The sequence below is a fragment of the Myotis lucifugus genome, unplaced genomic scaffold (assembly GCF_000147115.1).
Source record: "Myotis lucifugus unplaced genomic scaffold, Myoluc2.0 scaffold_83, whole genome shotgun sequence".
NCBI classification, from domain to species: domain Eukaryota; kingdom Metazoa; phylum Chordata; class Mammalia; order Chiroptera; family Vespertilionidae; genus Myotis; species Myotis lucifugus.
Genome location: NW_005871131.1, coordinates 788,526 through 813,294, shown reverse-complemented (window position 1 = coordinate 813,294; position 24,769 = coordinate 788,526). Strand labels below are relative to the sequence as shown.

Genomic DNA, 24,769 nt, shown 5'->3' with positions numbered 1-24,769 from the left:
ATTATATATTCATCCTTAATTTTATTTTTTTACTATGTTTCACTTCTTTTTCCCTCTTTATCACAACATGATTCGATTAATTGAATCCGGCCTTCCCCACCTTCGTTTATATTCCAAGGATCTATACCCAATTCCAACTAACCACATACGCAATGCCCCTTCCCTTCGCCACCTCCCGTTCCTGCCACCTAGGTTTAGGATCCGACTTTGCAGCAGGGGACTGCTGGGACCCGGGGCTGGCGAGTGGGATGGAGGGGAATGGGGAGGAATGCGGCCACGTGGATGCAGAACCCTGGCACCCATTGTGAGGTCTTGCGTCGGACTTGGCGGGAGGTGGGGGTAAGCGTTGGGGAAGAGAGACTTTCAAGGCTAAGAGAACAGAGGCCTAGTCCCTGGGCCAGCAGCCAGGAGCGGGGCCAGTCCTGGAGGCGGAGAAAGACTGTTGATCCCAAGAAACCTCCAAGGTAAGTGGCTAGTAGCAGGGACCGTGATAATAACGGGGCCACTGTACAGCTGGAGGCATTCAGTGGGGTAGTGTCTCCTACTCTGAAATGGGAACAATAGTAGCTCCTACACACTGGGCGGTTTCAAGGATTCCAGCCGCTCCCTGGGGGCCTGGCGTGAGGTTGCAGAGACAGCAATGTGCTGGGTTCATGAAATGAATTTGGGGGCTGGGTGGAGGTGATTGCCAAGAACCATCCCAACCAAGCTGTGTGCTTAGAACAAGGACAAGATTCTAGCTTCTGGCCAATTTTATACAGGACACATTATTAATAAGTACACTTTTTTTTTTTTTTTAACCTTAAGGGTGAGTATGTGCCTTTAAGACACCCAGTTCTCAGAGGGATTAGACCTCTCTCGGCAGGTGCTTTCCTTCCACCCCACCCCCATGCACACTTTGGACCTATTATCTGCTTTGGGTTTATATGGGTCCTACCCATTGTGTGGAAATGCCTGCCCAGGCAGGGACCCAGCTTAGTCTCCATGCCCCCTTCCCCAGCCTGGAACACAGTAGGTCTGCACACTGTGTTGCTTGCTGGGAACCACGGATCCCTTCCCTTGACCATTTCAGGGAGTGATTTGACCTGCAGGGCCTTGTTAAGCCCTACTATGTGCTAGGAGCTGTCTAGCCAGGCTCCTGGGGGTCTAGCTGGAGAGACATAGCAGTTACCATCTAAATAGTGTTACACTTTGAGCATCTTACATGGCCAGATGAGACCTGCAGACAATTACAGGATTACTGAGCCAAACTGGTGTCTCTGCTGTGACACAGAGCGTTCTTTATGGCTAATATTGTTGTACATTCTGAGAATGATCCTGTGAGATAGATGCTATTACAGATTTTATAGAGGAGGAAACTGGCTAGTATGTTAACTGAGTTGCCTAAGCTGGTCATTGGTAGCTGTTCCATGCTGCCCAGTGAGGGCTTTGCATGATCAGGATGACTTCTTAGGCAGGCGGGGGAATGGAGAGAAATTGGAAATGGGAAGATCAGGTGGATTGATGGTAGATATCAGTTTGAAGGCACTTTGGGAAATGAAACGTTTACAACTATGGGGCTCCCAAAGAGAGCGGCTGTAGAGTGGGTCTCCTGGGTCTTTATTAGGTAATTAAACTCTTGATTTCTATGAGGGGGGGCGGCGGGGGGAGATACTATGTAGCAACTGAGACTTTACACCCAGGTTTACATTGTAGTCTTAGGGAGGAACTCACTATGCAACAAGGAAAAAAAAGTATAAAAGACTGATTTCTTCATGTTTGCGAGTGTGGTAAAAATTGCAAGGAGGAAATACTTAGCGAAAACGTATTTTGAAGACGGAAGTAACATTGCTATGCAACCCCTGTCACAGATTTTGAAAGGTGTTTAACAAGAGCTATGTGTGTGTGCACAAAAATAGTTTTGGGAGGCTTGAGATCAGAGGAGTGTGTGTTTGGGGGTTCACTAATTACTCACCGTAGGGAGTGAGTTCCATCAAGTGAAGGCTCAGTCCTGAGGCCTTGGCCCCGTGTGGGCGGCAGTCAAAGGAACCTGATCGCCCTGTCAGGGCGCCCCTTTTCCGGGGGACTGGTCGAGTCTTTCAGGGCCACCCACACAGGCTGGACTCAGACATTCTACCTACCAGTGAGGACCCACCCAGGCTGTAGGTGCAGAATTCGGTGAGGTCCTGATTTCTCAGTAGCTTTCCCATTCCTGTGCCATCACTGGCCCTGGTCAGTGGACCTCACCAGGGCTCAGGGAGCCAGGACACTGGCTTCTGTGTCAGGGGAGCTGAGGGACAGAGGGCTCTTTGTGCAGGCAGCACCCACAGTGGCCCAAGCTCCTCCGGGGTCATCTTCCTCCACGTGCTGAGGGAACTGTGGCAAGGGTCCAGCTCATCAGGGTTTAAAAAAATGAGACCCACTGGCTGCTGGGGCTGGTGGTAATGATTTTGTAGTTTTTTGTAGTTCTCACTGACCAGGGCTAGACTGGCATTGTCCCAACAGGGCTAAGTGTCACCCGAGGACAGAAGCGGTCCTGAATCGGGAGGTGCGGGCTGTGCTTTTAACGTGTCCCCAGGGCTCTGACCCACAGCGTGTGGGAGGGTACTTGGGAGCTAAAGTCTGGTGGACTCGGAGGCAGGAATCTAACCCCGGCTCCAGCCCCATTCCGAGGGGCTATGCCCTTGTCAGGAAGGACCTTCCCATCCAGGGCCTTGATTTCCCCACCTTTAAAGGAGAAGTTCATAGATAGGTGGTTTTCAAACTGGGTCCGTCGGGAGCGCGACAGGGGGAGCAGAGTGAGCAAGCTCGGGGTCCTATCCCCGGCTGTTGTAGGTTTCACTTTTTTTAAAGATATATTTTTATTGATTTCAGAGAGAAAGGGAGAGGGAGAGAGACACATCAGTGATGAGAAAGAATAATTGATCGGCTGCCTCCTGCACGCCCCACACTGGGGATCGAGCTCCCAACCCGGGTATGTGCCCTGACCAGGAATCGAACCGTGACCTGGTTCATAGGTTGATGCCACTGAGCCACGCCTGCCAGGCTGTAGGTTTCGCATCTCGGTGACCCATGTGACTTTGAAGTGGCTGGAAGTACATCCCTGTACTTAGCTCTGGCATATAGGGATGCTTTGGCCGGGTGCCCAGAGCACCCCTTCATGGCCCAGGCCCCTTCGGGTCTCTGGGCAGAAAACCATGTGGGGGAGGGAGGGCTGCTTCTCCATTCTGGCTGCCTTGCCCCCATCCTGAATGAGGCAAGAGTGACGCCCGTTGAGATTGCTCCAGCAGCAGCGTTTCCCAACCGGTGTGAAGACACCTGGCTGCCCTGTGGCTCTAACTCAGCAGGGCTGATGGCCAATGTTTCCTGGAGCTGAAAAGTAGGTGCCGTCGCCGGGTTAGGGTCTGGCTGAGACCTCTCATGAGCTGACCACACTGCGGCCCTGTCACAGCTCTGACCCCTAGGCTCTGCTGCTTTAGGCAGGCCTGTTGCCCCTAGAGCCTGCTCCCACAAATCCGGGGCTCCCCATTGCCACAGACCAGCGCCACGCCCTTAGGCAGTCTCTGCTCTTACCCTGAGTCGTGAGGTGGAGTCCACTCAGAGGGGTGGACGGGCGGGAGTCGGGGTGACCTGGCTCACACTGTTGGGGCTTCCTGCTCACGAGTCAGTGGCACCCATGGGCTGGATGTAACCTCTGAAGGCTGCACAGCTGGGCAGAGGGGTGTAGACACTAGAGAATTTCCTCAGCTGGGCTCTCAGCACCTCTTTCTTTTTAAAAACAAATATTTAACGCTCTATTAAGGTCTAATTTGCAAATCATAGCATTTTAAGTTTACAGTTCAGTGGCTTTAGTAAGTGAGCAGCGATTTTTACAGTAAGTTTGAGAGAATTGACTATGTCTAATTTAGGGCACTTTTTACCTCAGAGATCCCTGTGTGCTCATGTGTTGTCACTCCCCATCCCCACCTTCAATCCCAGCCCCCAGGCAACCACTCATCTCCTTTCTGTCTCTATAAATGGAACTCTTCTGGGCATTTCGTGTAAATGCAGGCAGGCAGAATGGTCTTGGGGACCTGGCTTCTTCCGTTTAGCATGAGGTTTGGACAGTCACACAGGCCGTATAGCATGAATCCGTACTTCATTTCTCTTGACTGCCAACTATTCCACCGTGTGGATAGACCACATTCTGCTTATCCCTTCCTCAGTTCCTCGTTTCGCTCTTGTCCTAGCTCTTCTGCGGGCAGACTGTGTGACCTTGGGCACGTCACTTCCCTCTGTGGACCTTGCAGGGCCCATCCTCAGAATGAGGAGGTTAGACTTCACCTCTGGTATGTGAAGAGCTAATATTGACTGAGCACTTGCCATTCGCCTGGGCACTGTGCCAAGCTCTTTACCCACACGACCTCCTCCAGGCAGGTTCTATTAAGGTCTCCATTTTACAGTGAGGAAACCGAGGCTCCTGGAGGCCACGTCCCTAGGGTCTTGGAGCCGGGATACATCATCCATTCATTTGTGCACTTGGTGCAGGTGCTGTTAAGGCCCAGGGAGACAGCAGTGAAAAGGCTCAAAGGCCTTCCTGCCCTCTTGGAGCTTGAGTTGCAGTAGGATAGACGGACAATAAGTAGCCACGTAAGGTCAGGTGGTGGCAAGTGTGTGAGGAAGTGTGGTCAAGGAGGGCTTCTTGGAGGAGGTGGCATGGGGCAGAGCTCTGAAGAAACCTTCTGAGGTATTGGAGGCGGAGTTTTTCCAGGCAGGAGTCAGGGCATTTCAAAGCCCAAGGACTGCTTCTGAGGTTCACTTCCTCCCTGGCATCCTGGGACTCTGCCTGAGTGAGTGAGTGTGTGTGTGTGTGATCAATATATGCATAAAAATATAAATACTGTACATGTATTACAAGTAATGTACCTACCACCAGGCTTAAGAACGAGGACGTTACAGCCCTGGCCGGGTGGCTCAGTTGGCTGGAGCATCAACCCATATACCAAGTAATTGCAGTTTGATCTCCAGTTGGGGCACATACAGGAGGCAACTGATGAATGGTTCTCTCTCTTCCTTTCTCTCTATCTAAAAATCAATAAAAAACATATCCATATGTTTAAAAAAGAAAAAGGATTAAAAAAGAAAAAGAACTAGGACGTTACAGTACTTGAGGAACTCCTGGGCGGGCACCCTCCTCCCCCAGGACGAATTACACCCTGTACGTTGCATTATCAGTCCTTTGTTTTCCTTTTTTGTAACATTTGTACGTATTGGTCAATAGTGGTCTTTTCTGCTACACAGATCCTTCTTCAGTGCACGTTGTTCACATGTATTGGTGAGATAGTGTTGATGTTGGGGCTGTGTAGTTCGCTTATTCCCACTGCTGCCTAGTACTTACTATTGAAGATATTGTGAGTATCTATTCTGTTGATGGACAGTGGTGGTTTTCAGGTCTGGCCGTCACACACCGTGCAGGGACCTTCGCTGCGTGACGCACATTCTAAGAGCTGAGTTGCTGGGCCTTAGGGAATGTGCACCTGTGGCTCTTGATTTGGTTTCATTGTAATGGTTAAAAGATTACTCAGGTTTTCTATTTCTTTTTTTTTTTTTTAATATATTTTATTGATTTTTTACAGAGAGGAAGGGAGAGGGATAGAGAGTTAGAAACATCGATGAGAGAGAAACATCGATCAGCTGCCTCCTGCACACTCCCTACTGGGGATGTGCTCGCAACCAAGGTACATGCCCTTGACCGGAATCGAACCTGAGACCTTTGAGTCCGCAGGCCGGCGCTCTATCCACTGAGCCAAACCGGTTAGGGCTGGTTTTCTATTTCTTGAGTCAGTTTTGGTAAGTTATTTTTTCCTTTTTTACATTTTTTTTGTATTGGGTTGTTCAGAGTATTTTATCGTCTATTGTTATGCCCTCTCTTTCATTTCTAACATTGCCTTTTTCTTTTCCTGGATCCTGCCTTATCAGAAGTTTGCTAAATTTTAGTCTTTTTTTTAAAAAAAAGAATTAACTCTTGACTTTGATTTTTTTAAAAAATATTTTTTATTGATTTTTTTACAGAGAGGAAGGGAGAGGGATAGAGAGTTAGAAACATCGATGAGAGAGAAACATCAATAAGCCGCCTCCTGCACTCCCCCCACTGGGGATGTGCCCGCAACCAAGGTACATGCCCTTGACCGGAATCGAACCTGGGAACCTTCAGTCCGCAGGCTGACACTCTATCCACTGAGCCAAACTGGTCAGGGCTGATTTTTTTTTTAATTGTATATTCACTCCCTATATTTCTGTTCCTTATCTTCTTTCTACTGTCTTTGAGCCCACTTTATTTTTCTAACTTTTTGAGTTGGAGCTTAGCTACTGGTTTTCCGCTCTTCTGTTTTTTATTTACTTTCTCCTTAAGGTACTTATTTCTTCTACATAACAGGTTTTTTTCTTCTTTATATGTAAGCGTTGAGGGTGACCTCACTGGGGTTGTTGGAGGTGCTTGGCCTTCCTGGTTTGTTCGTTTGCCGAGAAGCCATCTGATGAGTCCCTGTGACTCAGCAGAGTGTGTGGTGGGAGCTGTCAGCCTCCATTTGTTAGTTTGTTAGTGGAGGCTGACAGCTCTTGCATCTTGAGAATGGAGGGGAGCCCAGCAGAGGGGTGAGGGATTTTCTCTCCACTTTTCCTGCAGGAACACCTGTGAGCAGGCAGAGTGAGTGCTAATGAGATGAGAGACACCCCCCTGGCCAGGGAACATCTGGAAGGATGTGTGCCCTCCCCCCAGTGGGGGTGTCTTTGAGAAATGTAATTTGTTTAGGCCTAGCTCTAAGCTCAGCATCACCCTCAGAGGCTGAACTAGCTGGCACTGTAAGTGGATTGTTCAGGCCAAGGCAGGGGTTTTGAACACACTTGTAACTCCCATGTGTCTTGGGTAAAGTACCTGCAGTGCCCCCGCCCTGACTCCATCCCCACTTGTATCCAGCCAGTGTGTGTCCATGGGTGTGGCATACACGGCACTGTAGAATGGTGCCCCACCTGGGGGAACGGGGTTGCAGGAAAAGTTCAGGCCCTGAGGCTGCAGACTCAATACATTGCCAGCTTGAAGGCCCTCTAACAGGTTGAGTGTAAAGTAACTGTTATAATATTTTTTTATTTTTATAATACACTTACAAGTTCCCTTTTGTCCTTGGTCAGATTTAATTTCTCTTTTCTATTATATTCTTATACCTACTTTAGAGCTTTTTGTTGTCTGGGCTACATTAGAATTATATTGTATGTGAGTTTTCCAGATATTAGCACTACATTTAGTCAGTTTTGTATATGCAGCAATGCATTTCACATAGCTAGTATTTGTTCAATTGAATTAAATAGTATGTTATACTTTAAAAAAAAAACAAACCAACTGCATTTCCTGTGTGCTCAACACTTTACAGTTTATAGAGCCCTGTCTCAATCCTTGGCTAATTTCCTCCCTCCTGCCTGCCCTGTGGTGGGGGTGGGGGTGTCACAGTCCCAGCCTGCAGATGAGGAGGCTCTGAGAGGTTTGGTATCTGGTCCTCCAGCCGATGGTGGAGACTGGTAAACCTGGGGATTTCAAATGCATTCTTTTTTTTTTTTTTAATATATTTTATTGATTTTTTACAGAGAGGAAGGGAGAGGGAGGGAGAGTTAGAAACATCGATGAGAGAGAAACATCGATCAGCTGCCTCCTGCACATCTCCTACTGGGGATGTGCCCACAACCAAGGTACATGCCCTTGACCGGAATCGAACCTGGGACCTTTCAGTCCCCAGGCCGACGCTCTATCCACTGAGGCAAACCGGTTTCGGCTCAAATGCATTCTTACTGGGACTTCTGGACGTGCACTCCCCCAACACACACACACACACACACACACACACACACACACACACACACACACATCGCTGCCCCATTTACAAGTGAGGAAGCTGATCCTTGGGGAGGTGAAGCACTTGCTCAGGTCACACAGCTCAGACCTGCACTGGGACACTTGGCAGAGGAAGGTCCCTGAAAGAGCGAGGCGGACACCTGGCCCCTAAGATCCTTTATTCTGTATGTTTGTATCTGGTGGGTGTGAAGCAGTGCGGCCAGATGCAAGCTTCAGAAGAGAGAAAATATTGCGGCTCGCTCTCGCCACGTGCAGACTGTGCTTGTATCTCGCCGTTTATCTCTGACCGCAGTGCGGACGTCACCCCGGAGCACAATGTGGACAGGGCAGGCAGAGCCGCTCACCTGCCTTTCCTTCTCCTCGGAGCTGTTTGGCCCACTGTCTACCCACATCCTTCCCCCACTGCGCTCATAACAGGGTCAAGACTTGTGAAACGGGATTCCTCAGGGACAGGGCTGCTCTTGGAGGCAGGAAGGGCGGGAGGTCGGCCTGACCGGTGTTGACCGTGATGTCCTCCGGCAGAAGTTTGGCACGGGGGACGCGGCATTTGGGTCCCTGCCAGGCAGAGAGGTTTCTCGTTTACATTTCCTCACCTCCCTCTTTCAGGTCTAGTGTCTTTTCCCCACGACCAAGGAGCTCGTAGAAATGGTTAAGTATGAGACGATTGTGTGCTGGGAGTGTGGGTACTAAACCAGCATGGACAGTTCGGAATTTCTCTACTAATGTGTCTGCGCTGGGAGTGACACTCACCCCTAACCCGGTGCAGGGTGGGGGCGGGGGGCGACTGGCAGGGGAGCAGAGAGGCATTTGTGAGCTCCAGATGTTGCATGTGCCCTTGGGTTTGGCATTGGACGTGTTTTAATGTGAAGGACCTCGTTGAGCTGCATGGTGGAGTGATGTGGGGGCACGTTCCCTCGATGAAACTGTGGGCGGGAGGGCTTCAGGCAGGGTTACCGGGGATTACCATGTCCCAGCAGGAACCCCGACCTCTGGCCCCATTCCTGGGGCAGGGACTAGAGCAGTCAAGTGGGTCCTGAGAGACCTGAACCGGCACATGTCTCATCCCTGGGATGTAATGCTGGCACGTCCTTCATCTTGTTCATTCCTTTGCTCAGTAGCCATTCAGATAGCTGTGCGATTAATAGGATGCAAGGGGGACCCCCTGGCCCCACCACTCCAGGGCTGGAAGGGCAGCCCCGCCTCAGCTCTTGTCACAGGCAGAAGGGATTTTATATCTGTATGATTGTAGCTTTGGTAGATGAGATTGTATGTTTTGCCTTTTAAGTTCTGCACTGAAGCATGGTTCCTAATGGCTACCCCAGCCCTCAGAATGCCATTAAAAAGCTGCCAAGTAGCCCGATGATGCTGTCGGAGAGCCTAGAGCCCGAGTTGTCAGACTACCAGCCCCGTGAGGCTGCTGGGAGGTTTGTGGTAATTCCATGAGCCTCAGTGCCTTACCCCTTGCCTGTGGCCTCAGGACCAGCACCCCTGGCCTTGGGAAGACAGTCCCACTGGGATGTAGCTCACCGGTTAGTCACAGAGGGAGCACATTCCTCAGCTGCTGAGCCCTAACTCCGCTAGGAGCCACAAGGCCAGAACGGGGCTCCCCCGGCACCGGCCACACCTCTGCTGCGGTGCTGCCTTGCACTGGGTCTGTGCTAACCTGCCCAGTCTCCTGGGTCCTCCTCTCTTACTCTAGTCTAGCCCCAGGCGTGAACTGTTGTCCCTGGGAGGGTGCGACCTCCAGGCGGCCAGCAGCGGCCTCCTTGAGACCCTGTGTCACCCTCCAGGGAGCAGGGGCATGTGGCTCTCAGTGACTCCTTGGGACTTGCACCCCCAGGCCTCTAACATGGGCGAGCCCTGTCGGTCAGGGGTCCAGGGCCATAATGCACGTGTCCGTCTCTCTCCTGGGCCACAGCCACCCCACGTCATGCTGCAGCGCCGCGGAGATCATGTCTGTCCTCTTCTTCCACACGATGCGCTACAAGTCCCAGGACCCCCGGAACGCTCACAACGACCGCTTCGTGCTCTCCAAGGTAGGAGCCCAGCCTGCGCCTTTCACCGGGGGTGGGTGTCATGGGCCCTGAGAAGGTGCTGGCAGTGAGCCATCTCAAAGGGGACCCTCCACCCACGTAAGCCCAGCCCTGGCCCACCCTCTCCCCTCAGGCTCCATTTCCACACAGCAGGCCCAGCTGGTAAACTTAACCCAAGTTAAGGAATATATGACTGAATTCATAGGGGACCATGGAAATGGTCTGCTGGGTGCTGTGCCCGTTTGCCACATGCAGGCCTTGAGTCCAGGTCTGGGTGCAGCCTTGTGGCTTATTTTTTAATTATTTTTTAAATATATTTTTATTCATTTCAGAGAGGAAGAGAGAGGGAGAGATAGAAACATCAATGATGAGAGAGAATCATTGATCGGCTGCCTCCTTCCTGCACACCCTCAACTGGGGATCGAGCCCACACCCGGGCACGTGCCTTTGACCGGAATCGAACCCGGGACCCTTCATTCACAGGCTGACGCTCTATCCACTGAGCCAAACCGGCCAGGGCTTGCGGCTTTTTGCACACGTTTTTCTGTGCTGGGCCAGCACCCCTGGACCATAGCCTGCTCCCTCGGGAGTGGTGGTGCGCTGCAGCGGGGTTTGGGATGGGACATCTGGTCCTGCCCCTCCTCCTGCATGAGAATCGCAGCCATGCCACGAACCCTGGAATCCGCCAGTACCCAGACCCGGCTCTGTGGCCTCTTGTCTCTTGGGGCATCCTAGCTTAGAAGTCTGTCCAAGCCTGTTCACGCGCCAGAGCCAGGGATTAGGGCGGCGAGCTGCCTGCTGGGGTGTTGGCGTCTGCCGGCCTCACAGCTGTGCTCTCCCTGCACCTGTCCTGGGGCCTGTGCAGCTTTGGCTGGAGAGAGGATGAAAGCGGGGGAAGCGGCCTTCACTTGGTTCCTTCCTTGAAATGGATCCCGGGCCGGCAGGCTCGCCAGGCCCAGGTTTCAGTGTGCGGTGGGCACAGCTCGCCGTCTGACCCTTCCCTCCATCGTCCATCCCTGGCAGGGTCACGCAGCTCCCATCCTGTACGCTGTCTGGGCTGAAGCCGGCTTCCTGCCTGAGGCAGAGCTGCTAAACCTGAGGAAGATCAGCTCCGACTTGGACGGGCACCCTGTCCCGGTAAGTGTACCCCACCAGGAGCCGCACAGGCCTCCGGCTCCACGTCCTGCTTCCCGAGGCATGTCGGAAGGGGGTGGGGGTGCCCACTGAAGAACCGGGGCTATTAAAAGGTAGAGAAGGGCATTGATAGGAGGAAAGAAAGAAGCAGGTATTTTCGGGGCTCGCTCCATTCACCCCAAGCTGGTGCTGAAGGGTGAGGCCTTTCGAGGTGCTCTGCGTCGACTGCAGAGATAAACTCTCCTGAAGCACCAAGCGCCCAGCTTCCCTTCCCCACGGGCCTCCCTGGCCATATAGACACAGCGCGGGAGAAGAGGTCCCGGTGTCAGGGAGGGGGTTGCAGGATGCTGGTGGTGCACCAGGGAAGGGACCCAGTTTGCTCCTCAGGGTGCTAATCCCTGCAGGTGTTTGGAGTTCATGGGTTACCATGGGAACTCACTCCCCCCACCCCCATCTGGGCACCCACTAGGGCCAAGCATTCTGTCAGTTTTGTCATGAATTCTGGCCGCTGTGTGTGAGTTGGACGATGTGGGCTCCCTTTACACATGAGGGAACTGAGGCCCAAAGAGGTTCAGTCTCTGGCCTGAGGTCACACCGCCTGGTGGCAGAGCAGTGTATGAACCACAGCCCCACTGACTGCTGCTGGTGGAGGCTGCCCTGGGGCAGAGCCTTCTGCAGACCTCGGCGCATGGCTACGCCTGGGTGGGCGTGTGGCGCTCAGGCAGGCTCTCCAGGACCCCGGGAGGTGAGCTGCTGCCCTCTCTCCCCTGTGAGTGACTGTGGCTCTCTGTTGTGACAGAAACAAGCTTTCACCGATGTGGCCACTGGCTCCCTGGGCCAGGGCCTTGGGGCCGCCTGCGGGATGGCCTACACGGGCAAGTACTTCGACAAAGCCAGGTAATGCTCCCGCTCCCCACCCCACCCTCGGTAGTTTTGGGAGGGGTCCAGCCCTCACTGTTGGCACCAGGCACTCGCTCTTACCTGAGTCGGAGCTGAGTAATAGTACGTGTGTGGCCTAAGGCTGGCCCATGACCAGAGGAGGAAACAGGCTCCAGGGAGTGAAGGGACCGCCCTCAGTCCCTTGAAGTGACTGGTGGGGCCAGACTTGAGCCCAGAGTTCATGATCCTGGCACGTGCTCTTTGTCCAAAGTGCTTTGGCTGGTGAGCTCCTGTGTCACCCCCAAGCCTGGTTCTCGGACCCTGGAAGTCTCCGTGGGCCCCACCCTCGGTGTCTAAGTGCCACAAGCTCGGGCCCCGCTGCTTGCCTTTGCGTTGGGAAAGGAGAAGATGGTGGCTTCTGGAGGGTTCTGGGCTTCCCTGACCCCACCTGTCAGGGAAGACACAAACATTGGAGAAGGTGACCAATCACAGAGATTTGCTGCTTCAGTGCCAGGTGGTGGAGGCAGAGTTCAGCCACAAGGCTGTCTACGTGTCCTCATAGGACCTGCAGCCCGGTCTCTATTGGGGGGCGGGGGGAAGTGTTGGCTGCAGGCTTTAAGGAGATCACTTGTCAGCTGGTTTCTACATCATTTCCGTCGGGGGCCTTGCACTCAGTGCTCAGAGCTTGGTAGGTTTTCACCTTGATAACCCCTCTGCGGGCTGAGTGGTGACTGAGCACAGTTACTCCTCCCACCGATGAGGAAACGGAGGTAAGGTGTGGTGGAGGCTGGATTTAAACCCAGGGCATGCACCCCTGCTTCCTGAGTCCATATTCAGAGTCCTGAGACTATTCTGAGGGGCTCGAGCAAAGCCTAGGAGGTTCAGGGAGCCCAGTGGGTAAGACGCTTCCTACAGGAGGGGCTGATGGAGCCTGGCCTGCAGGTGGCAGGAAGGGCCCAGCTGTGCAGCGATGGCTTCCCCAGCGCCCTACAGCCCACCCCTGGCAGTGGGAGTGTGGTGACTGCAGCCCATCAAGGATGCCATGCTGCGGGGAGCACCTACTGCGCGCAGGGGAAGGGGCTCCTGAGACTGCCCTTCAGGAGGTGGCGGGGGCTGTGAGGTGTCCCAGACCCTCCCAGGCCAGTGTCACCTGGCAGCACAGCCTCTGCCTTCAGTCCCCAGAAGTGATTCACTGTGAAGTGAAGAAAATCACAAGGAATGGGATGTATGTTTAAGAGTATTTTGTTTGGCGCAGAACCAGAGATGCAAGTTAGTCCCAAAGCTGCTTGAAGTAATTCCCCGTGAAGGGTCTTTTCCTCGCCCTAACGTAATGGAATGAGCCAGTGTAGGGAGAAGAGGTTCGGCTGGGTTCCCAGCAGCAGGGCTGGCCAAGGCTCAGGGCCTGGGACTGTGCGTGGAGGGAGGGGGTGTGGGAGAGATAAGGGTGTCAAGGGGAGTATCAGGCCATGCCAGGCTCCCGGAGGCCTTGTCCTGATAGAGCGCACCTGGCCTCCAGCATGTTGCCCAGCCACCAGCAGGGACCATGCATCACATTGACTCTGTTTCTTTTTTAATAGTTTTGTTTTGATTGAAATGCTCATTTGAAAAATACAGAAAAGCATTAAAAAGAAATGGACATTCTCTTTACTACGTTTTTATTGATTTGAGAGAGAGAGAGAGAGAGAGAGAGAGAGAGAGTCATTGATTGGCTGCCTCCTGCTCACCCCCTACTGGGGATTGAGCCCACAGCCGAGGCATGTGCCCTGACCGGGAATCCAACTGGTGACCTCTTGGTGCATGGGTGGACGCTCAGTCCACTGAGCCACGCCAGCCGGGCTTCTTTCTTCGTAACCTCTCCCCCATTTAAATCTCAGTGAATCGTATTTCCTCCTCATTATCGTGAGAAAAAACTTGCAAATGTGCAGCCCTATACATTCTGCTCTTTAGAAAAATCTGAACATTGTGAGCCTTTTCTCACAGTGATTGCTTGCGGTTGACGTTCTGCAATATGGGCCTGCTGTACCCCGTTCAGGCAGTCCTCTGGTTGGACATTTGGGGAGGTTTGCAAACACCTCTGCCACAAGCAGCCCTCTGTTGAGGGTCCCTTCCCTGTGTGGTGGTAACTCAGAGCTTGGGGTGAGCCTGACTTCTGTGGGGCTCCAGTGTCTTTCCCCAGGAGCCCAGGTTGCCCTCGTGACCTGAGCCTTGGACCCAAAGGCCAGTTGGGCTTCCTTGGAAGTGGGTGTGGGTTGGGAAAGCAGCCAGCCTGCTTCCCTGGAATTCCTTTCTGGGGAAGTGGGTCCCTGCAGGCCTCTGGCTCCGCCCCATCCGGCTGGAGACCCGCAGGGCGCAGCTTCAGATAAGCCCCTGAGTGTGGGCCCTGGGACCTTCTGCTCCCTGCCAGGGAACTGGTGGCCTGGCCTGTTGGAAGACACAGAAGGGAAAAATGAGGGACTCCTTCTTAACCTGCTGGCCTGTGGAGGTGCTGAGTCATGCTGACAGTGCCATGGCTGTGCCCGCCCCTTCTCTGGCTCCAGGACCGGTTCCTGCTGCAGCAGCAGGGCAGCTGTGTCCCCTCTGAGCCCAGCCAGGCACCAGCCTCACTCCCTGGCCTTGCAGCTGGACACTGGGCAAGTCCTGCGGCTCCTCCCTCCGTGCCTGCCTCCCTAGACAGCAAGCAGTGGACAGTCAGACCTGTGTTTGAATCCCCGCGTAGCTGCTCCCAACTGCATTGCCTCCAGACGAGTCCCTTCACATTTGAGCCTATTTCCTTGTCTGCGTGTCCTGGGAATAACAACTGCATTTACCTTCCCTGGAGGGTTAGTGAGTATAGGGCCCAGCACCTTGCTAGAGCCCCCTAGGAACCCTAGGTGCCACATGCCAGCCTGTGGGTGGGGTTCCTGTTTCTGTGCCTGTGGCTGCTGCTCCTCAGCCATTCCCTCACATCTGGGAGATGTTGGGAATGGGAGGGGGGGCAGTCAGATCCCTGAACTGGTCTTCCTATCTCTAGCCTCGCCCCGTTGGCCCCATCCTTCCCAGATCCAGGGAAGGTTCGGTCAGCTGGGTAACACCCAGTCCAGTGCTCTTTTGACCATGTCGCTCTGCCTTTGAAAAGACCGTGGTTGCCTCTGTTAAGGGCAGGAGTGGCCCTGGGGTGGAGAAAGCGCAGGCCTAGCCCCTCCTGTCTTGGGCAGGAACCAGCCTCAGACGCTTGGGGAGAGGTCACGTGAGGTCATGTTGCAGCGTGAGTCCCCTCGGGAGCTGGTGCTCATTCTTTACCTGAGGCCTCCCTCTAGGGTGCTGCTTGGCACACCGCCCAGGCCCCCCAGCCCAGCTTCTTCGAGCAGAAAGGCCCCCTTTCCCTCTGGCCCTCCAGAGAGTCCCGGGCTCCCCCAGCACTCCTGGGGGTGGGGGGGAGAAGTGGTGCCCCTGCAGCGGGCAGTTGAAGGCCCTCCTGCCTGTGCAAGTCCTGGCCCCGGTGAACATTGCTTTTCCTTGTGCCCTGACAACCCCGATGCTCTGCATCTTACCGACCAGACTGCTGCTTCTTGGAGCTCTCTCTCAGCAGCCAGTACTTTGTGGAGCTCCTGACAGCTTCCTCCACAGCCACTTCCTCACGCTGTGGACTTGGTGTGGGCATCAGGCACCTGCCAGCGTCATTGCACATCACGGGGAGGGGGGCTCCTTGACCCAGAGCGCAGGCTCCTGGGGAGGGACAGGCCTGGAGCGTGGTGGCCCAGGGCAGGTGCCAGCTTCATCCCCACCACTTGTCTGCAGCTACCGTGTCTACTGCCTGCTGGGAGACGGGGAGCTGTCGGAAGGCTCCGTGTGGGAGGCCATGGCCTTCGCCGGCATCTACAAGCTGGACAACCTCGTGGCCATCCTTGACATCAACCGCCTGGGCCAGAGCGAGCCGGCCCCGCTGCAGCACCAGCTGGACGTCTACCAGAAGCGCTGCGAGGCCTTCGGGTACGTACAGGCCGTGGCCGGGCACCCCCAGCCTGGGAGCACGGTGCTGGAAGCTTGCAAGTGCAGGGGCTGAGGCCGGAGGCGAATGAGTCCCTTTTTCAGGTTTTGACACAATTTTGGACTTTGGGCATTAGGGCTTAAAGTGGCAGCCCAGGCCACCTCGTGGATTTGTGGGCAAAGGCCCAGTTTTAAGTGAGTACCTCTGTGTGGCCGTGTGGCACGATAGCTCTCAGAGACTGCACGTAACGTCTCACACATCCTCACTTTGTTCCTGGGTGGGTGGGGGTGCATGGTGTGAACCACACTTGCTCGTGAGGCTAAGGGGCATGAAGGGGTCTGAACCTGGGTCCGCTGGCTGCCTCCTGTGCCCAGCTTCAGCCAGCCTGTGGAAGAGACCAGCCCCCTCTCCTGGTGAAATGGGAGAAAGGGTTTGTGAATTCAGTCACGTGTTACAAAGCAGGGAGGTCCATGTGGGTGGGTGTCAGCCAGCAGGGCTCTCACCTCAAATACAAGCCACTCTGCAGTTAGAGCTCGGAGGGCCCAGGGCCAGGGCTCAGTCCTGGCTGCGGAGACTGGAGGACTCTGGGCGGGACAGTGCAGGGCTCTGAGGGCTGAGGGCCCTGTGTGGATGCGTTTAACAAGTTCCAGCACCACACCCAGTACCTGTGGAGTGATCAGACAAATGAAAATTAGGCCAAAAAATTCATCAAGAATCTAACAGATTCCAAAACCAGTGCATCGTCCCAAAAGCAGCTCTCAGTAGGAAATGAATAGATCAGGAACAAAAGAGGCAATAATTGAACTAAGCTTTGAATGACTTAGGAGAGAGGAAAATCTGTACCAAGTGAACAAGAGGAAGTGAAAGGATGTGAAAAGAGAAAACAGGAATGTTTTAGACTCCCCGGCTCCCCAGGGCCTTCCCCTAGGAGCCCCTCGGGGTCCCTGGGCACTGGTCCTTGCCCCTCACTGCCCCCTCTCTGTCCCCAGCTGGCACACTGTCATCGTGAACGGACACAGCGTGGAGGAGCTCTGCAAGGCCTTTAGCCAGGCCAAGCACCAGCCGACAGCCATCATTGCCAAGACCTTCAAGGGCCGAGGGATCTCGGGTCCGTATGCACGAGTCTCCCTGCCACCCCTGGGAATGGGCCCTGTGGCGAACTGAGCGGGTGGGGGTTTCCACGAAAGGGGGCATTCCTCTAAGATCATGTGTCTAGGGAGCTGCAGTAGTGAGTGCACCCTGGCTGGGGACTCAGTGGTCAGCATGGCTGAGCTTAGGATTCAAATCCAGGCCAGGCTGGCCTTGGCTGAGGGCATGTGTAGGCAGAAGGAGAGGAGGGACCGAGAGGGCCTATGGGTAAGGGGAAAGGAGACCATCCCACCTGCCCTCCTGGCTGGCACTCTCAGAGCACCCTCCACAGCCCCAGCTGTCTGCCCTGAGCTGATGGGCCAGCAGGGCCCTGGGAAGACCTGGTTCCCCCAGGTGAGGGGGTGGGACAGCCCTCCGGCCGTAGAAAAGGGCTGAGCAGAGGCCTGTGCGGGCGGAGAGCCTGGAGGATCTGGAAGACGGTTCCTGCGCCAGGCGTGAGCGTGATGCTGGCATGTGGCTCCCTAGCACCCAGGTGGGGAGATGGGGCTAGAAGTGGTCGGGGACTTGACTGTAGATACAGGGTGTCTATGGCACTGGAGGCCTAACCGCAGGCTCTGGGCTGGCTTCCTGTGGCAGGTGTCCTGGCTGTGCCCCCGCTTGGGGGGCGTGGCTCCTCTGGAAACCTCGGAGCTTCCGAGGGGAGACCTGGGGGCCCGTGGGGCTGCCCAGTGCTGCCTCGGGGGTCAGTCCGTGGCTCCGCCCAGCTGAGGCGACCTCGGAGGTCCCCGCACGGTACAGCGCCTGGTGGTTCTGGTGGGCCTGCTCCATGGCTCACAGCTGTTCCCGGGACCTGGCAGTGCTTGCCCTGCTCTAGGCCCCAGCTCTCCCTCCTGATGGCCAGGATCCCAGCCCGGCCAAGAAACTGAGTAGGATTTCTACAGCACATGCCTCTCCGTGGGCTCGGGCCGGGGCGGTGGCACAGAAGCGAATGGGACAGGGCGATCTGCCCGTGCCTCATGGTGCCTGGCACAGGGCTCTGCTTGACTGTGATGACACTGTTCCTCCCTCTCCCCTGGCTGTCCCTCGACGGGTGGGGGGTCTGGTCTCCGGAGTAGCTTCCTGGCCCTCTGGGAGTATCCGTCTTACCTGGCCCTCTGCCCTCTACATGGCACCCGCAGGGGTAGAAGATAAGGAGTCTTGGCATGGGAAGCCCCTCCCCAAGAACATGGCTGATCAGGTCATCCAGGAGATCCAGAGCCAGATCCAGAGCAAAAAGAAGATCCTGGCGACTCCCCCGCAGGAGGACGCCCCCTCGGTGGACATCACCAACATCCGCATGCCCACCCCACCCAGCTACAAAGTTGGGGACAAGGTAGAGTCCGGCTTCGCTTTTCTAGACTAGCGGGGTGGGGTGGCCGTGGTTCCCCGGCTCCCCAAGGTTGGGGCCAACAAGGGTCTAATCTAGAGGTCTGGGAAAGGGAGGAGAGGGGTTATTTCAGGGTGAGGAGGACCCTGAGGGGTTGCTCCTGCCAGTTCCTTCATAGAGACAACCAGCTCAGGAATCATTTACCTGCAGAGGCTCAGAGAGGGCAAGGGACTTGCCCACAGTCACACAGCAAGCTACTGATACCACTGGGATCAAAGCACAGCTCCTGAGTCCCCCATCCCTAGCCCTCAGCCTTGGCCTGAGCTCAGGGCTGGCCTTTGTCTGGCCTGGCAAAGGCTAGGGAGGCCTGCCCTGCTCTGGGGCCTCCCCTGGGGGAGTCCTTCTGTGCAGCTGGCCTCAGGCTTTCTGACTCCCAGACTCTGTATTCCTGCCCAGAGTGGGGCAAGTTCACAGTCCCCCTCATGTGCAAGGGGGGCAGGGAGGGTGCTATTAGGACATCTTTTGCAGCTCAAACCCCTCGGCTGGGCTGGCCAAGGGACTGCAGGGACTCCCAAGTTCATTGTAGAAGTTAACTTCACAGGGTCGTGTGTTGTTGTTCTTCCTTTTTCTGCCCCAATTCTTCTTTTCCTCCCTAAAAAGTGTCCCCCAGAGGCTGTGCAGGGTTCTAAGCTGCACCTCACAGGCGCCCGGGCGGTGCTCAGCCTTCCCACTCTCCTCCCCACAGATAGCTACCCGCAAGGCCTACGGGCAGGCCCTGGCCAAGCTGGGCCACGCCAGCGACCGCATCATCGCTCTGGATGGGGACACCAAGAACTCCACCTTCTCGGACCTCTTCAAAAAGGAGCACCCCGATCGCTTCATCGAGTGCTACATTGCCGAGCAGAACATGGTGGGTGCCGGGGCGGGCAGGTGGGCACAGGGCCAGCCACCGCCTTGGGGGAGAGGTCTGAGGGGTGCAGGGGCAGGGCTAGAGCCCTTTGGCCCCTTTGGGCAGCTACGTTGGCTGTGCCAGGCACCTCCTAGGTACCCAGGGAGACCTCAGAACAGCTGGGATTCAGCACTGACCTTGACTTCAAGTAGCCACACTGTGGGGCGTGCCACACCCAGGTGTAAGTGTCCTGGGTGAGTGCGCACGGAAGAGCTGAATGGGCTCAGGTGTGCACAGGAGCGCTGCACGTGAGCCAGGTGGGGTGGATGGGCTCTTGGGGCAGAGGGCCTTCCAAGTGGAAGGTGGGCTGGAACACGATGGGCCCACCAGTCACGTCTGCTGAACCCTCTTATGCACAGGCTCTGGGCCCCTGCCATGCACACAGTTGGGTTAGCAGCGCCTTATCAGGAACGGAGGTGGTGAAACAGGAAGGATGTTTTGTCCTGTTTGTCAAAATATCCGCTTCTCCTGGCCGAGCAGCCCAGCCGGGCCTGCAGGCCTTTAGGGACCGAGAGCTTCCTCCTCTGGAGGCTACTGGCTCTCACCGAGGTTTTTCCAGCGGAACCTGAAGTCCTCTCTCTGGTTTCTAGCCTTGGCAGCTGGAGAGTCCGGCCTAGACTGGCAGGATGTGGAGGCTGAGGGGGCCCAGGATCTGGGGGAGGAGGGCTCACGTCAGCGGTGGGTTGCTGAGCTGTGCAGAGACAGCCAACCTGGAACCAATGCCTGTATTGCTGCTGGGCGGAGCCTCCACTGGCACTCGGGGTGGGAGGGCTGGTCTCTGCAGAGGCCTTGGGGTTGGCCAGGAGATGGGGGAGGGGATTGCATAGGCTGGGAAGATGGACCATCTGCACCCAACTTGACTAGCCTGCTCTGGGAAAGGCTTTGCTTGCTGCTCGGGGGAAATGTTCCCCAGGACAGTAGTTTTCAGAGAACTTGTGAAATGGTTATTTCAGCCCTGGCTGGTGTGGTTTGGTTGGTTGGAGTGCCATCCGGTGCATGGAAAGGTTGCCGGTGCGATTCCCGGTTGTGGCACATACCAGGTTGTGGGTGGGGGTGCATACAGGAGACAACGATCAATGTTTCTCTCTCTCCCCCTTCTTCTCTCTAAAATCAATAAAATATATCCTTGGTGAGGGTTTAGAAAAGACAAATAACATGGTTATTTGGGAGTCCATGGTGTGCAGGCACCACTTGGAGAGGAGGAGAATTACGTCACTAGGATGACAGAACCCCTAGCCACCCTCTCCCTGCTCCGCCCCCAGGTGAGCATCGCCGTGGGCTGTGCCACCCGCAACAGGACCGTCCCCTTCTGCAGCACCTTCGCGGCCTTCTACACGCGGGCCTTCGACCAGATTCGCATGGCGGCCATCTCCGAGAGCAACATCAACCTCTGTGGCTCCCACTGCGGCGTGTCCATCGGTGAGTTGAACCGGGGCCAGGGTGCTTAGCCCCTGGACTTTCCCTGGACTTCTGGGCCAGGTGGTCAGGGGGAAGGTGGGTCCATGGGGGGGTCTTGCTTCAGCGTGTCCTTTCCCACATCCCAGGGGAAGACGGGCCCTCTCAGATGGCCCTGGAAGATCTGGCCATGTTCCGATCAGTCCCCATGTCCACTGTCTTCTACCCAAGTGATGGGGTGTCTACAGAGAAGGCGGTGGAACTAGCAGCCAATACAAAGGTTGGTCACATGCTGTTCTGTTTTCTGCTGAGAGGGAGGGCGGGCGGAGAGGCCAGCCTGCGGGCACAGTGTTGGTCGTTCACTGCCCCAGAGTGGTGTCTCCTGACCTTCCCCTGGTGTCTGTAGCTTGTAGAAATTAGACTAGGAATGGTGAAGTACTCGCCATCCTTCCTGCTGCAGGACAGGCATTGCTAATTGATCACCATACTCTTTCTCCACTGAGAATCCTGGCAGCCCTGCCAGTGTGGCAGGTGATGCCTGTCTGGCCTCCCTGAGTTGGAGTCACCAAGACATAATGAGCAACATGGTCCCGACCAAGAGCCGCACTGCCCTAGGCCAGAGGGCCGGGGCATGCTGGAAGCATCCTGGGGAGCGGCCCCACTGGGTGGCCACTCTGCCTGATGGAAAACTCATTTTCCGTCTGGGGCTTGGGGCTGGCAAAGTCGTTGGCCACTGTCCCTTGGGAAGAGTGTTTGGAGAGGTGCACCCTGCAGAGGGGAAGAGTCTTTTTCCTTCTGGAGGAGCAGTCGCACGAGGTGACTGACAGACACCTCCATGGGGGTGGGGGGTGGAGGACGTTTGCGGGTGGGAGGTGACAGCCTTCTAGAACGACCTTGCTGTTGGAGGTGGGATGGGCTGCGTCCCGTCATCCTCGGTTACTGTTTCATTCCAGGGCATCTGCTTCATCCGGACCAGCCGCCCCGAGAACGCCATCATCTATAGCAACAACGAGGATTTCCAAATCGGACAAGCCAAGGTCAGTGTGGTTCGTGCCCGGGGAGACCCCACAGAATGAGCCCGAGGCCAGGGCCCACCTCAGGCCACCAGTCCCTGAGCCTCACTGGCCCTGTGTCACCCCCAGGTGGTCCTGAAGAGCCAGGATGACCAGGTGACTGTGATCGGAGCCGGGGTGACCCTGCACGAGGCCTTGGCTGCTGCTGACCTGCTGAAGAAAGGTGAGGAGGGAGGGACCCACAGAGTCTTAAATCCGGCGCTGACTGCATTACTAGGTCTTGGGGAAAGGTGAGGAGGGAGGGACCCACAGAGTCTTAAATCCGGCGCTGACTGCATTACTAGGTCTTGGGGGTAGGAATGCAGTGGCCACAGTCCCTGCCCTGTGACCCTGGAGTTGAGGTGCCCAGCACAGTAGTCAGATCAGAGGCCCTGGGGCCTGTCAGTGGGGTTGAACTGCCACTCAGCTGGGCACTAGTTAGTAAGTTATTTAGCATCATTGTGCCTCCTTTTCTCATCCGTGAAGTTGAAATACTGTCACCTTCCCCATGGGGCTGTCTTGGGGATTCAGTAAATAATAACCTGGTGTTATTATTGTTATATTTTTATTGATTTCAGAGAAGAAGGGAGAGGGAAAGAGTAATATCAGTGATGAAAGAGAATCATTGATCGGCTGCCTCCTGCATGCCCCCTATTGGGGATGGAGCCCATAACCTGGGCATGTGCCCTGACCAGGAATCAAACTATGACCTCCTGGTTCATAGGTCAATGCTCCATCACTTAGCCACACCAGCCAGGCAACCTCTTTTTTTTTTTTTTAATATATTTTTATTGATTTCAGAGAGGAAGGGAGAGGGAGAGAGATAGAAACATCAATGATGAGAATCATTGAACGGCTGCCTCCTGTACAACCCACACTGGGGATCGAGCCCACAACCCGGGCATGTGCCCTGACCAGGAACCGAACCGTTAACTCTGGTTCATAGATCGACGCTCCACCACTGAGCCACACCAGCTGGGCAACCTCTCATTATCATCATTAAGAGCTTGAAAATGTTAGCTACTGGTAATGTAGGGGAGACAGGCATTAGCCTCCCCTACGACAGAATCACAGATGTCACATCTCATGCTGAGCATGAAGGAGAGGCCAGATATGGGCATCCTTAGGGCAGTGACCTCAGATGCACAAAGGACTGATGAGCAAACAGGAGCGAAGAGGCCCGAGCAGAAGGAACTGCGTGTACAGAGCTCGGAGGAGCTGGAGGAAGGCAGGGGCAGGGGCAGGATGGGCTGGAGAAGCCGGGGAAGCCCGGCCCCAGCCAGGGGGAGGTATGAAGAAGGCCTGGCGGAGCTGGACTTGTCCTCCTGAGGTCATTCTGCTGGTCGTCACCTGACCTGACACCCGGCTGCCTGCCTGCAGCCACAGCTTCCGTCCCCGTCATCCCATGAGTACATGGCTTGTCTCAGGTCAGACACCTGGAGCTCTCTGGCTTCCCCTCCATCTGCAAGGGCATCTGGAGGAGGAAGGGAAGCTGTGCAGGCCCCACACTTGCCACTCGGTGTTGACAGTCCAGAGGCCGAGATCCTCTGGCCCCGGGCCTGAGGGAAGAGGGACCAGATGCTCCTGGAACAGCTGGGAAGGCTCCCGGGAGGAGGGGTGGGTGCAGGATGCCGGAGTACTTGGCACCACATGTCAGCAGAGGAAGGGGGCAAGCCTCGGGGTGGTAAGCATGAACAGTGGGAACAGGACAGCTAGTCCCCAGGACAGGGGCTGGCCGCAAGCTGGGACAGCTCTCAGGACACCCCAGCCAGTCCCCCTCACAGGGGCTCAGCACAGGGCAGACCCACAGCATCCAGCCCATTTCCCTCAGCACGTCCCTGCATCTTCTGCCTTCACAGAGAAGATCAACATTCGCGTGTTGGACCCTTTCACCATCAAGCCCCTGGACCGGAAACTCATTCTTGACAGTGCCCGGGCTACCAAGGGCAGGATCCTCACGGTGGAGGACCACTACTACGAAGGTGAGGGGCCTCGCCAGAGAGCCAGGGCCGCTGGAGCAGGGGGTGAAATGTTAGCTACAGGTAACGTAGGGGAGAACTCTCAGCTGCTGGAATCGCTCCACGGAGGCCCTGCCACCCAGGAAGCCAGTGGGGAGTCCCATCTCACTGCTAAGAGTGGAAACGAGGTGGTCTGTGTCCCGGAAGTAGTTACCATGCAGAATTAAACTGGGAAAGCCACACACAGTTTCTGTCTCATGAGTCCTTACAGAGCAGTCCTCCATAACCCACACCACCTTCTCCCCACAGGGAGGAGATGGGCCTGGACTCTGGGGACAAGGGCAGACGCTAGTCCATTGGTGACAGCTGCCCAGATGATGTTGTTAAAATGACTCAGACGCCACATTTGGGCTTATGAAAAGAAAATATTGTGATTGATTCATGAAGTCTGTTACGGCTACTATAGGGGCGAAGGGATAGAGTATATGCCGTCTCTGTAATCGTTGGTTTAGGGCCGTGGTCGGCAAACGGCGGCTCTTTGGCCCCTTGAGTGTGGCTCTTCCACAAAATACCACATGTGGGCGCGCACGTACAGTGTGATTGAAACTTCGTGGCCCATGCACAGAAGTCGGTATTTTGTGGAAGAGCCACACTCAAGGGGCCAAAGAGCCGCATGTGGCTCAAGAGCTGCGGTTTGCCAAGCCGCAGTTTGCTGACCACTGGGTTAGGGTATAAACTCAGGCTGGCAGAGGGGCAGGGGACCCCACCCACTGCTCAGCCTGAGGCCGAATCCCCTGACTCTCTCCCTTTCCTTTGCCCAGGTGGCATAGGTGAGGCAGTGTCCTCTGCAGTCGTGGGCGAGCCCGGCGTCACCGTCACCCGCTTGGCTGTCAGCCAGGTTCCAAGAAGCGGGAAGCCAGCTGAACTGCTGAAGATGTTTGGCATTGACAAGGATGCCATTGTACAAGCTGTGAAGGGCCTTGTCTCCAAGGCCTAGGAAGGGGCTTCTACACATTCCTGAGAGATTCTGGCAGGTGCTCAGAGATGCACTGAGAGGAGTAGCAAATATATCTTTTGTGAAAAATC

The 24,769-nt window shown here is 55.4% G+C and overlaps 1 protein-coding gene across 1 annotated transcript in view; it reads left to right on the top strand.

Moving 5' to 3' along the window:
- TKT (transketolase) overlaps positions 1-24,769 on the top strand; it is a 25,274-nt gene extending 505 nt beyond the window's left edge. The window contains 13 exon segments of the mRNA XM_006090853.3: positions 9,778-9,897; positions 10,918-11,031; positions 11,828-11,925; positions 15,685-15,876; positions 16,864-16,982; positions 18,142-18,335; positions 19,075-19,239; positions 20,541-20,697; positions 20,823-20,953; positions 21,627-21,710; positions 21,816-21,909; positions 23,585-23,707; positions 24,505-24,769. Coding sequence (XP_006090915.3) covers positions 9,778-9,897; positions 10,918-11,031; positions 11,828-11,925; positions 15,685-15,876; positions 16,864-16,982; positions 18,142-18,335; positions 19,075-19,239; positions 20,541-20,697; positions 20,823-20,953; positions 21,627-21,710; positions 21,816-21,909; positions 23,585-23,707; positions 24,505-24,680 — 1,767 coding nt within the window. The 3' untranslated portion in view covers positions 24,681-24,769.